Source organism: Antrostomus carolinensis, unplaced genomic scaffold, assembly GCF_000700745.2.
Source record: "Antrostomus carolinensis isolate BGI_N321 unplaced genomic scaffold, ASM70074v2 scaffold34964, whole genome shotgun sequence".
In the NCBI taxonomy this organism is placed as follows: domain Eukaryota; kingdom Metazoa; phylum Chordata; class Aves; order Caprimulgiformes; family Caprimulgidae; genus Antrostomus; species Antrostomus carolinensis.
The window spans coordinates 1-13,629 of NW_010309299.1; the positions used below are offsets into that span (position 1 = coordinate 1).

The window sequence follows — 13,629 nt, forward strand, 5'->3', positions numbered from 1 at the left end:
TAAGGCCGCGGGCGAGCAGGCCGAGCCCGAGGAGAGCGGGCTGGGCGACGCTGACCTTGACCCCCCTCTGCCCAAGAAGACAAAAAAATTCAAGAGCAACGGTCCGGCTGGAGAGAGCAACGGCTCCGAGCACACGGTGAAGCCATCCTCTGCTGCAGGCAATGGCGTGACGTCCCTGGCAGCCCAGAGCGCATCCGGCGATGGAGAACAGGACAGCGATGCAGAGGTAGTAATGCTCTGCCCGCCGAACCCTGGTCTTGCTTAATTAAATTCCCACTGGTAATAACCAGGCTTAATAACATAGACTGGGGGCTGTGCGGAGACTGGGCATGTGAGGGATGCGGGAGTGTGAGGCTGCTATGAGGCTGCTGTCATAGGCAGCGTTTGCCGCTGTTCCCTTTGGATGTACAGCGCCCAGTCCTGGGCATTGGGGAGTGCCTGGCCTCCTGCCCGTTTCCACCCAAGCTGCAGGTGGGCAAGTGAAGCACAGCAGTGTATGCACCAACATGTGGCAGCCATCTCCGTGTCACATTTTCCTCCTCGTGGTAAACACTAAGCCATTTGGAGTAGCTTATCCTCCAGTGGAGGAGGCTAGCTAGCAGGAAGCAGTTTCCGTGTGCTAGCTTGTCTTCATGTAGCAACTTGTTTTGTGTCCTGCAGCGCAAAGGTTTTTCCCTGTGGCACAAGCAGTCACTGTTTCAGAAATGTGCGCTGGTTTGTGATGTGACAGTGCTTTCTCTGCTGGCAGGCCCTTTGAAGAACTATTTGGCAAGATGTTCTGTAAGGGAAGGTCACAGCTATCCTCATTAATTAATTCCTCCCTGTTCAGATTTCACCCTTGGCCTTGCACACACATACAAGAGGGCCCCACAGCTTGCCTTCCCCTGTTTAGGGCCTTCTGTGGGTAATTTCCTCTCTTGTTTTTAAGATGGGAACATGAATCAAGAGATTGCTTTTTGTGCATTAGGTGTAACGATGTGATCTCTTGGATCTTTGAAGCAGAAGCTAAATTGTGAGTTTTAAGTAAGTATCTTATGGTGTACAAAGTTAAGAAGCTGTTGGCATGGTGAACCAAGTAGGTGTGATTTAGAGGGATATTCCTGCTTCGCACAGTACCCTGTGACACCAACATGTTTTACTGTGAAAAACAGTTTTCTAATGAATTTGATGGACTCCAGTTAAGATTTTTAACAATTAGTTTCCTTTTCCTGACTTGCTAAGCATATATATGTGCATGATGCAGTAAAAACACACGGAAGGGGCAATTCCCTTTTGTTTGCCATGGGGCTTAAAAGGTGGTGCAGGTATATCTGAATTAGGGGTGAGAGAGCAGTAGTCCTGCTTTTGAACAAGTTGTTCCAGGTGACAAGAGCAGGGAGACCTTTGTCAGGAAGTCTTTACTTAAAGACTGATGTAAAAACAGGATTCACTTGTAGGAATTCTGTCACTCTGAGTGGTGCAGCCTGTGTCAATGTGTCTTCTAATGTGGGGTGGCTGGATTCAAGTTTCCTGGTTTATGCTGCGATGATGTTTTTGTTTGTGAAGTACCCACATCACAAGGGTTTTCTTTTTCGTTAGCTGGTAAAATTGCAGTGGTAAAGCAAATACACAGCTTCTCTTGTGTGCCTGTGTAAGATGTGTTATTTGCTTATCTCTTAGGGCTAATAAGTATTTTTTTTTTCTTTCTTTCTTTTGTCCTGTTAGGAGCTGACAGAAGAAGCAAAAGAAGGTGCCTTCTCCAATTTTCCTATCTCTGAAGACACCATCAACCTTCTCAAAGGTTAGTTAATGTGGCAAAAAAAACATTTGTAAATATTTTTCTAGAATTGCACTCGTGTTACCCATGCAAGCAGAGACAGAAGGCAAGGCTAAATTGTCCTAAATTGTCTTCCATTTATTGTGTGGTAAAGAACACGCACTTCAGTGGTCACTAGATTCAAAGAATCTACGGTTGTTAGTAGGAACACAGTTTCTGTTTTGTTGCATTTCAAGTTCTGTCATTTTAAGGCAATTTTATTCTTCCATGGTGTAGTTATTCCTACATCTACATTCTAGAGACAGAGTTTCTCTTCTCATCAGGATAATTTTACTTACTATGTTTCTTTATTTTAATTCCAGTATCTGCTGTCTACACTACCACTTCTTAAATAAGTGCAATGGTATTTCCTATATGAGGACTACTTGGCTCCTGTGAACAGATTATCTCTGATTATTCTCATACTTTCAGGCATTTTTATGTGTCTTCTAGATTAGTTTTATTGTGGATGTAACCTCTGTAAAATTCATGTCTCTGTGTTGGGAAACTGTGCAATTCTTGCTTCCCAGACAAAATTCTCCTAGTTACTTTACATTTTCCTTGTTTGGAAGTTTCTCTTGGATGGATTGTTTCATTTCCATTGTGCAAAATCTCTCTCGGGTTTTAGAGTATCTTAAAATAAACACCCTCACCTCCTCCCCTACCCTCAAAACCAAGCTACCACAAAATCTTGGGCTATATCAGGGAAAACGTTTGGTTGATTGTCTGGGGGCTTGGGGGTTTTTTGTTTGTTTGTTTTCTTATGCTCCAGTTGTCTTATGTCAAGCATCATAAAGAAGGCTCTATTTCACTGTGAATACTCAGCTGTGGTTTAGGGAGGAATACTTTTTGATCTAGACTAGGAGAGAAAACACACAGATGCGTATTTCTTCTAACTTGCACCTGCTCTTGTGTATACAGGGTTTGACATAATGTGTCCTACGTTTTTGGGCTAGTTATAAATGGGGCCTTCTAATTGTTTGTTCAGCTTTCAGTAGAATCAGCACCTTTTAATTAAACCTCTTTGCATTATCTTACAGCTCGAGGTGTAAAGTACCTGTTCCCTGTGCAAGTGAAGACTTTTCAGCCCATATATGATGGCAAAGACCTAATTGCTCAAGCTCGAACAGGAACCGGGAAAACCTTTTCTTTTGCTCTTCCGCTGACTGAAAAACTTCAGAGTGTCTCACAAGATGGGAAAAGAGGCCGCGCACCAAAAGTAACTTACCACTTCAGGCTCAACGCCAGAACCTTAGAATATAGTGGTTTTCAAAAGTGATTTTGTAGCTGCTTTGGGGACTTTTGTTTGGGATTTCTTTCTCCTTTATTGGTGTTTGTAATGCTGAACGCTTTCCTCAGCTCAGGAGCTACAGTGTGACAGAGGTTTTGCAGTATTGCAGTGGTACCAGGCTTCACATTTGGGGCTCCTTGTGACCTGATTTGAGAGAATGGTTTAGGGCGCTGCAGTAGTAGCTAGTGGACTTGCAGACTGCCGTCCTCAGGAAGTCAGTGTGTGGCTTTGGGGTTCAGTCCCCTACCTCTTCTCAGGTAGTCCTTGAGTCAGCTGGACTTGTCTCCATTCACTGAGGTTGTTTCTCACTATAAATTCCATGGTGGTAATTGATGGGTTTTGGTTTTTTATTTTTCCCTAATGTCTGGAGACTCAACTTAATGGATTCAAGTGTTGTTTACATTTCTACTTAAGCATGAGATGGAATTGGTAATGAGATACCTGTGATCAGATATCATATTCCCATGCAAATGAAGTCCATATATTTATCATTAGACTGAAAAACTGTTACAGTCTGCAATCTGTTGCCTACTTTGTTCTTCTGTTTTATTAGCCTTAAAGGTGAGGTGAGTTTTAAAATCTTACTGTCTGAAAGATTTTTAGAGAAGAATTCAGCTCTTTGTTTTATCATTTCATTCATAAAAGAAAATGGAAGAGGGAAGGATAGATAATGGAAAGTCATGTAGGTGGAAAAGGAAGATATATGGCTAGCATCAGGCTATGTATCATTTAAGATCTTACTACTCCAATTTGTTTAGTGTCTGTTTGTAACCTTTACTGCTGAACTGCACCTTCATTGTCCTTAGTAAAGTTACTGAAGTGTGTATTTTATCTGGCATTAGCTTCAGGGAAAAAAAAGTTGCTGTTCTACATCTCAGTTATCTTGTAATGCTTTGCCTTGTTTCTTCTTGCTGGCCGTGAGGCTGTGTTGTGCAGGCTCCAGGTGGCAGGAAATCTTCCTGGGATGGTGGGGAGCTGTGGGCACCTCTACAGCAGTGTAGAGTAAGAACGGAAGTACAGGCTGTTTGACATGAAGTAAACCCTTTTCTTCTAGCACCTTCTCCCATGTGCAGCTGCATTTTTGTTCCTTTTCACTCCCTCCAGGTGCTGGTTCTTGTTCCAACCAGGGAACTGGCCACTCAGGTAGCCAGGGACTTCAAGAATCTCACCAGGAAACTGTCAGTGGCTTGTTTCTATGGAGGAACTCCATATAAAGCACAGCGTAAGTAAATGCTAAGGAATTACAACTGGATTGGAATTGACTTTCTCCAAATACATTCCATGAATACAACTGGCTTTTTTGTCCCCCCTCAGAGTTTCACTTCAGTCAGGAACCATGACATTGCTTTCAAAGGAAGCATAGAGCCTGGGTTGCATTATTTTAGTTACAGTAAATTTTTATTTAAAAGAATAACTGTAAGTCCGCAAAGTGACTAGTCCTTTTAGTCGCTTCTTTATTGCATGTTTGTCTGGTTTTTGTGTAGACATTCACTGGGACTAGACAACTATCCAAGGAAAAGAGAACTCTATGTGCATGTGGCTCTGTCTCTCTCAGGGGTAGCTGTGAAAAATAATTTAGCTGAAAAACAAGCCTTTTTTCTGTGATAAGCTGTGGAGGTTTCTAATGCCAGCTGACTGCTGCTTGAAATTGGTGTATCGTACTGTAACTTTGTGGTTTAGCTGGTATTTCTGACAGAGCAACTGGGGCGGCCATTAATCTTACTTGTATGTTACCTGGAGTGGACGTAGTGCTTTATTCGGAGATTAAAGTGAACAGCAGCAACTTTTTGGTTCTAAAATCAGAAGTGTTGCTGTGTACTGGTAGCTTTTTACCTTGTTGTCTCTAGGTATTCTGACACTCTCCTTGTTTTTCTGTCTTTTCTTCCAGTTGATCTCCTTAAAAGTGGCATTGATATTCTAGTGGGAACTCCTGGACGGATTAAAGACCACATTCAGAATAGCAAGTTGGAACTTTCCAGTGTGAAGCACGTTGTTTTGGATGAAGTTGATCACATGTTAGACATGGGCTTTGCTGAACAAGTGGAAGAAATCTTAGGATTTGCTTATAAAAAAGGTAAATTCTGACATCAGGAGAGGAATAGGGGACAATGCAGAAAACACAATTTTGCTACTTTGAAAACTGCTGATGCACCCTCAACTTGAATCCTTTGTGTGATGATAGTATTGGACCTCAGAGAAAAGGGTAAGGTAGAGCTGGAAAAGGTTCAAAGCAAGGTGACAGATGGCTGAAGGGCTGCAATGGCATTTCTGGAAGGAGGGGGGTTAAAAAACAAAAAAGCAAAAAACCAACAAATCCAACCCAACTCCCTAAGCCTTAGTGTTATTTGTCTTGAGAGAGGTGACTGTGCATAGGGTTAGAGTTATGATATGTCTGTACACTTGTCATCACACAAAGTTGACAACTAGGGAATATTTGCTCTTTTCTGATATAATGGGCATTCAGTGAAGCCACCAGGTAGCAGATGAAGAACAGAAGAAGGTTATTTTAATAGTGTGAAATTCCTTGCCACATTGTACTAATGCCAAAAGCTTTGAAAAGTGACTTGGGTCATTGGAAGCAGAAATATCAAGGATAACTGAAAGCAAAGGTATCACTTGTGGCTCTGAAAGCCATAAAAAGCTAGTTACTGGCAGTGTTTCTTCGTATTTTTGTTAACTACACTTGCCTGCTGTTGGAGAGAGTATGTGAGCTTCATGGATCTTAGGTTTGACCCCGTACGACCCCTGTCATTTTTACTTGACTATTACATTCTCCCCATTTCTGCAGAGCTGGTCTTTGTCCTGACAGCCAGAAAGTACAGATCATCTTCTAAAAAAGGAAATTTGTGTAGGTTTTGGAAGAGTTGTTGTAATTATTCAGCCACTGGAAAATAAATTGTAGGGAGTAATAAGCATTCTTTTGCAATGTGCGTTTCTTTCTGTCTGATCCTGTGAAGCCATGGAGGTTAAACATTTTCAAAGTAACTGGTTTTTAAGCTGTTCTTATGTCGGGTGATTATCTTGTTATGTAATTCTTCTCCCCATTCTGCAGAACGTTCTTTTTAGCCTGCCTTTTTCCTTTGCACATAGCTATGCTGTTCTAGTTAGTGTTGGAGTACCAGGCAAGGAGGGATTAAGAGAGTTCTTTCAGGTATGTGGAAGGACTTCAGGCACAGTCTAAACCATTTTTAGCACATGACCTAGACATATGTCTTGCATTGCTTCTCAGGCAGGATGAAAGATTCAGTTTGTTCCAGTTAAAATTACTGTGATTGTGCCTTTGGTGTCTAAAGGGTATTAAGAATAATTTGCATTGCTTCTAAGTTTTCTTCTTGTAGCTGACTGACTGAACATATACATATCTCAATTTGAGAGCAACTCTGCTTTATTTTTATCAGTTCTCAAGTTTCAGAGTCTGTTTTAATGACTGAAATTGGTGGCTTCTCCTTCCAGGTTCTGAGAACAACCCCCAGACACTGCTATTTTCTGCAACTTGTCCACGATGGGTGTATGATGTAGCGAAAAAATACATGAAAGATGAGTATGAACAGATTGACCTGATTGGAAAGAAGACTCAAAGGACTGCCACAACTGTGGAAGTGAGTGATTCTGGTGCAGAGCAGTGCAGGTCCTGAGGGCATGTGGCTGGGATGAAGCGCGTTCTGCATTGACATTACAAATGGGGATGTGGAATGACTTTCCACGTGGTTGACACATCAGTTTTTTAAGCTTTCTTATGGGGACAGTAGTTCGCAAGCTTAAAAAAAATTTCTTTATGCATTTGTTTTGTCTGTCCTGTGCATGGCTTAGATTTAACATAGATGCTCGTCATGTTTCTTTCCCAAACAGCACTTGGCTATACAGTGTCGCTCATCTCAGAGAGCAGGAGTTCTTGGAGATATCATTCAAGTCTACAGTGGCAGCCATGGGCGGACCATTGTCTTTTGTGAGACCAAAAAGGAAGCGAATGAACTGGCTATGAATGCTTCACTCAAACAGGTACAGGGGGCTGAATGGAGGGAAGCAGTTATGGATATTCAGGAGTTGAATGCCCTGAAATAAATATGACCTTGCAACTATGTGGATGAAGCTGTTTCTGTGGGTGGTTTCAAAGCTTATGAAAGCTGTTTCTAGAAGAGTTTTGCAGTTAAAATACCCTCTTGACTGTGATGATGAGTTCATTTCTTTGGCTTTAAAATCATTAAAAGGACAGGATCAATGGAAAATATGGAGCTTATGTTGAATAATCAGGAGATAGCAATAATGTTGATGAACAGGAACTAGTATAGTGCACATATTCCATTTCACATTAGTGTGCTTTTTAGATTCCCGTCTATAAATGGCATTTATTCTTTGAACAGTCGGTGTTCAGGAAAATCCAACTAATATGGTAGAATGGAATGTCTTGTTGCCCTTGGAAGGACATTTAATAGTTTCTTCAGAACTCAGATGATACACTGAGCAGATTTTTTATGCTTGCTTGAATTACTACCCTTTTTTTTTGAGCATGGGGAAATATGCTGGATTTATTTCAGAGAAAATCCTGCTTGTTACTAAGTACTAATTTATGGAGAAAGAGCAGTGGTGGGAATACATGGTTTTCCCAGTATTTGATAAATGTCATATATTATCCGCATCAAAATCTTGCAGCAACAATTTTTGTCTGTTGGCCCTGCTGCTTTTACAGTAAATCAGATTACTTTGTTCTGTGTCAGTATGTGATGTGCTTTTCTCTTATGTTATTCGTTTGAATTCTGAGTTTGTCTCTCCCCTTTCTCATTGTCAAACACTTGATCCGTTTCTTGTCCCATTAAAAGTGGAGGTTTTTCAAAGCACCTGTGGGGTTTGGAAATGCCCTGAAAACTTTACTTCAGCTTCTGTGGGTTTTGGGATGGCTTCCCAGGGAAGGGAGCAAAGTCTCTTGCTAGATTTTGACTAGCACTGCTTAAGTAAAGTTGCTTCCATTTGCTCCAGTGGAAGTGTAAGCTAAAGTGGGCCCTTTTGGCGTAGCAGAGTGTAAATTGTAGTTTGCTGTTGGTATGCTACAAATAATAATGTTACAGTAAAACTACTGCTTATAAGTATTACTGTCCCAGAGAGGGATCAAATCACAAAGTAGGATGCTTTATATTCCTTTGGTATCAGCTGTGTAATTTCTGTTGCTCTGCACAATGTTTTGGGGTTTGTAATTAAATGTCTTCAGATACTGCAGCCTAGACTCCCCTTTTTAATTGTTACTGGTTCGTTTCACTGACAGGATGCCCAGTCATTGCATGGTGACATTCCACAGAAACAGAGAGAAATTACATTAAAAGGCTTTAGGAATGGTGTGTTTGAAGTCCTGATTGCAACAAATGTAGCTGCCCGTGGTTTGGATATTCCCGAGGTTGACCTTGTTATACAGTGTTCACCACCAAAAGTAAGTCAGAGGAAACAAAAATTGTAATTTATTTTTTTGTGATGGAACAGTGGGCTGTTTCTCTTTCACCAGAATTATGTTCTGATTCACAAATGAAGTGGATTTTTTGTACATGCAGGCCTAGAATTTCCTAGTTAAGCTTTTATATTTTGAACTTTGATTAAAATAAAAATGATGTTTTTTGGTTACTCTGGAAAGTCATAAGATAGCTTTTGACATTATTTCAGGATTTCTGAATTGCTTCTGAATGTTGTTCAGTTTCCTAATGATTTGAAAATACTCCTCCTGCCTTTTTCTTCTTTTGAAACTCCAGCAGACCTTTTAAAAAACTTGGGTCAGTAGTGTTTGTTAAACCTGAGGCAGCATACGCAAGCCTGAGTGGTTTGTGTGTAGTTACAAGTTTGGGTATAGAGACATAATGTGACACTCCATAGGCTTCTGAGTTAGGATTTAGTTTGCATATTCTGTCTCTTACCATGCATGAATGTCAACGGTTTAAATTACATAAGGTATTCTCATGTTAACTGAATTTCTGAAGGATGTTGATTCCTACATCCATCGTTCCGGACGTACGGGTCGAGCTGGTCGGACCGGGATCTGCATTTGCTTATTTCAGAGAAGAGAAGAAGATCTTCTGAAACAAGTTGAGCACAAAGCGGTGAGTTGTACCTCGGACCCCTGCTTAATTAAATTACTCATCTCCTAAAAAGACTTCGCCACTCTTAGACTTTGTAACCATGGGCTGCTTATGGGACTCATGTTCAGTAGGTGTAAAATGTTGATATTTGGTAAGCATTTGTAAATGCTTTTGTATCAGCCTGTTCTAATGTCCCATGAGTTTCCCCATGTTGGCAGTACTCTGTTGCTGTCAGCAGGCAGACTGTGACAGGAATGCATGAAGGAGATTTTGCCTTTCCTTGCAGTCTGCATGTAAATTGATGTGCAGTAGCTCCAGATTAACAAAGGCAGGAACTTAAATCAAAGCTTTATTCTAGCTTTAGAAGTAAAGACTGTTGATGTTTTAAACAGTAAGTGACTAGAGGTCACAGTAATGTGACTTAAGTAGGGTTGAGTTGTAGAGTACTGAAAACACCTCTAACTAATTTGTTTTCTTGATTTCAGGGGATTACATTTAAGCGTATAGGTGTTCCCTCTGCTACAGATGTAATTAAAGCTTCAAGTAATGATGCCAAAAAGTAAGTTTATTTGCCTGTCCTTAAAGGATGTCTAGAGGTCTTACCAACAACAGTGCTGTTAATGCAAAGCTTTAAGGGATCAGAACTGTATGTGAGCATGTCTGTCGTGCAAGTCAGCTGGTTTGCATGTAGACTTGTTTTCATAAGATGGTATCAATAAAACTCCTTGTGCTTGAACATAGACCTTTTCATAGAACATAAAATTCTCTCTTAAGTTCTTGTAAAAAAATAACCTTTTTTTTATATAATCAGAAACTAATAGCAGAACAGGGAATTGCTGTTGTGCAGGAAAACTGATTTTGTCCACTCAGATGACACAGTAGCAGCGTCTAAAGAGCAATAGGTAGTACAATGTGGAGTTACTCAGCAGTAGTGAGAGTGTTGTAACCCTGTCCTGTGTTTCTTTGTATCATTCTATTCTCGAGGGTTGTGGCTTTTTTATTCCATGTAGCATTTGACTCCTCATTGATGGAAATTGCATTGACAGAGATTATTATAATTAAGTGAGGATTTGACCAGTGTAGAGGTCATTGGCATGGTGTTGGATTTCACTGAAAAATGGTGGGAGGTGCTAATGTACCAAAAATAGCATTAGAAAAGTAGCTGTTCTTGGTTTTCCAGCTTGTTTCCACTGTCTCTCACAGAAGTAACCAATTTAATCAGCTTGCACTGAGAGCAAGAAGTCCCTTGCCCCAGCCCAGCAGTGGCATTGTAGTGGTTTGCTTCTCTTCCTTGTGAAGTAAAAGCGAGGGATTCTTGGGTATGGCCTTAAGAATGCTGGTATTTTAGAGCATTCCCTTGATGTTTTTATCAATGCCATGTTGTACAACCTCAGTTTTGAACACATCTTTCAAGAGGCTTGGCTTGATGAACGGCAAAGATGGATATTCAGCATCCTGAAGGTGTTGAGTTAAATGAGTGATAGTGAAGCAGCAGCATGATAGCCAAGGCTTTTAGAGAGAAATTGTTAATCTTGAAAGCTGTCTGAAGTTTCTATCTTAAATGTGACTGCACTTCACATTGTCCTTGCTGATCTCTTAAACTTTTTGTTGTCACCATGTAGGCTGTTGGAGGCCATTCCTCCTTCTGCAGTAGACTACTTCAGAAAATCTGCTCAAGAGCTCATAGATGAAAAAGGGGCGGTTGCTGCCCTGGCTGCAGCTCTAGCTCATATTTCCGGGGCATCCTACATACAGCAGCGCTCCTTACTCAACTCAACTGCGGTAAATAACATTACACCTGTGTTAACAAGAATGGATACGTGAATTTGCTTCCACCCAGTACCAAGTGTGGCATCTTCTTCTCAGGATCTTTCAGTGGGGTTTATCCCCAGCTTCTGGTTTGTTGCATGTTCCTTAACTGAAATCAGCTCTTACTGGCATTCTACAGGCAGAGAAACTCTAAATCAGTTAGTAAATTTTCTTGCAATGAGAGTTAAAAGAATTTCTCCAGAAATCTCAGTGAAAGAAGACTTTGATGCTCTAAGGGCATTTAACTAACAGCATTTTACAAACTAATAGATTGGTTTGTGCTATTGTAGTTTTCCTTTCCCACGAAGCTTTCATGTTTCTGTAATATTTTAAGTAAGTCTAACGTGTGATTACCTGATTTCAAAGAGATCTTGACAGAAGAAAAGTACAGCCCTTCTTTTTTCTGATGCATTTAGGGAGAACTTGGCCCACTTTGTTGTGTGGTAACACAATTTTGGAAATAGCTTATGACTAGACGGTGCTCCTTGTATCAGTTTGTGGGTTTTTTTAACCCTTTTCTAGCAGTAACTTTCTGTATGTATTGAATAAATGTGTCTCTGCTTCTGGCTAAGATACAGAAATGCTTTTGGCATTTATACCAATGAGCAATTTTAGGTTAGATGGATGCCTTCAGCTTCTTAGGAGGCTTCTAGTTGCTTCACTTTTGGGAAGCTGATTTCTTAGGATTAAATACTACATTACAATAACAAGTGATTGCATAGTTCATTAGTTAGCGAGTTACAGGTTGTCTAACCAAGTTTAGTCTTGTAAACGTTTTTTCTCTGTTTGTTTCCTGAAGGGCTTTGTGACCATGGTGTTAAAGTGTTCAATAGAAATGCATACCATGAGCTATGCCTGGCGAGGACTAAAAGAACAGCTCGGTGAGGAAGTAGATGCCAAAGTATCTGCAATGCGTTTCCTCAAGGGAAAGACGGTAAGATGGCCCAGCCTTGGGGAAGAAGAGGGGTGTGTGTGTATATGTATGGCCAGTTTTTCTAGTGATTGAGGCAGGAGTTCTGAAATACGATCACAGAAATATTAATACCTCACTCTATCCCTACTCAAATCCCACTTCTCAGAAAATGGTAACCTATCATGAGGCCCCCTGAAACTGCTGGTTACGTATACACTATTAAAAAAAAAGAAAATAAAAAGGCCTTGACACTAGTTGAGTGTTTTAAAAGCTGCTTAATTGAATGGAGACATTGCTTCCAATGTTCTCTCCTAAAAAAAACCCAAAAAACAACAAAACCAAACCATCAGAAATATGTATATAGTGGGAGTGGTTGTTGTGACCTTTATTATTTCACTGTAGACTCGTGCTAATGCTACGTACCACTGCATTGAACAGACAGCAGTAGGGTAGGGCAGTGACTGACTGCCTGAGCTGAGCAGTACAGCGTTCACCTGACTGTCAGCCTGGCTCCTGGCGTGACTGACACTTGTCTCCTGAGCAAGTGTGTTCTCAGAGAGCTTGTGGTGCCAGATGATGTCTGTCTGTCTTTTAAACACACAGGCTGATTACAGGCAATGCTGCTGTCAGCACAGAGCATTTGAATCTGCATTTTGTTTGGAGCATTTGTGTTTTAACTGCTTTTTTCTTCAGCTTATAAAAAGCTTGCACCAAAAGACCATGCTTTCTGCCATTTCTGGTTTCTACACTCAACTGAGTGGTTGCAGGTGCTGCCTCTTTGGAGTTGTGCGTGTCTGTTCTTGGGTGTATCTTTGGAAAGCAATTGCCTCTTTCTTTTTCTGTTACAGGGAGTGTGCTTTGACATCCCAGTTGGTGAACTGAGTAACATACAGGTATGTTTTTGTAGCCAGAGTAGGGTTTGGAACCTGGTGATTGAGATTTGGTGATAGACATATATAGGATTGAATATAGGGTGGTTTGGGGAGGATAAAGTTTGTGTTTTAATAAGGGTGTTGCATAGGCAACAGAGTCATTAGAAAGAGCACAGCACAGTTGTTAGAAAATACCTTGTCATGCCTCTTTCTCATTTCAATTCTCGTTATATTACCTGATTTATTAAGCAAAATCCTGTGTTCTTTGGCTACTCTGGGTTTTGAGCTCTCCACTGTATTTGGGAGTTAAACCAGTTTTCTGTCCACTTTACTGCCTCTTGCCCTTTTGTGATCGTTTATCCTTTGTCACAAGACTGAGTTGTCTCCCAGGAGGAGACCTGCTTTGGCAAGGGTGGGATTTGTCTGGAAATGCCTTCGCATTCAATGTTGCTTTTAGTGATACAGGATAACTTGGACACAGCTGCGGGCACATAAAGTCTCGTTACTTTGCTCTTGTTTCAGGAACAGTGGAGGGACACCAGGCGCTGGCAACTGTCGGTGGCAAAGGAATTGCCCCAGCTGGAAGAGTATCCGCAGGAGGTGGGACGAGGGTTCTCCAGGTTTGGAAACGGGAGGCAAAGTGATGGCGGCTTCAAGAGAAACAACTGGTTTAAGAATGGAAACCGGGGACCTGATTTTAACAGGTCACGTGATTAACCTCTGGTACAGATACGGGACTGAGCTGGTTTTTATCAAAAAGTAAAAGCCTGTTAGATGTTTTTCTTTGTCTTTATTCCTTGATACAGTGGCCTGTCTTTGAGGATGGCTAAAAATCATGTTTGCTGAGATGACTGGGTTTTTTTGGAAGACTTTGCTGTTTGCCCAGCAAACCT

The 13,629-nt window shown here is 41.0% G+C and overlaps 1 protein-coding gene across 1 annotated transcript; it reads left to right on the forward strand.

The window, feature by feature from the left end:
* Positions 1-4: 4 nt before the first annotated feature.
* On the forward strand, positions 5-13,453 carry LOC104519838 (nucleolar RNA helicase 2; the record flags this gene model as incomplete). Its single annotated transcript, XM_029084511.1, has 14 exons — positions 5-226; positions 1,705-1,780; positions 2,836-3,014; positions 4,191-4,308; positions 4,975-5,160; positions 6,540-6,685; positions 6,936-7,085; positions 8,344-8,505; positions 9,044-9,163; positions 9,628-9,701; positions 10,765-10,924; positions 11,751-11,885; positions 12,713-12,757; positions 13,259-13,453. Coding segments are annotated over 14 exons (1,968 nt in total), but the record flags the coding sequence as incomplete, so codon positions are not given.
* Positions 13,454-13,629: the final 176 nt, after the last annotated feature.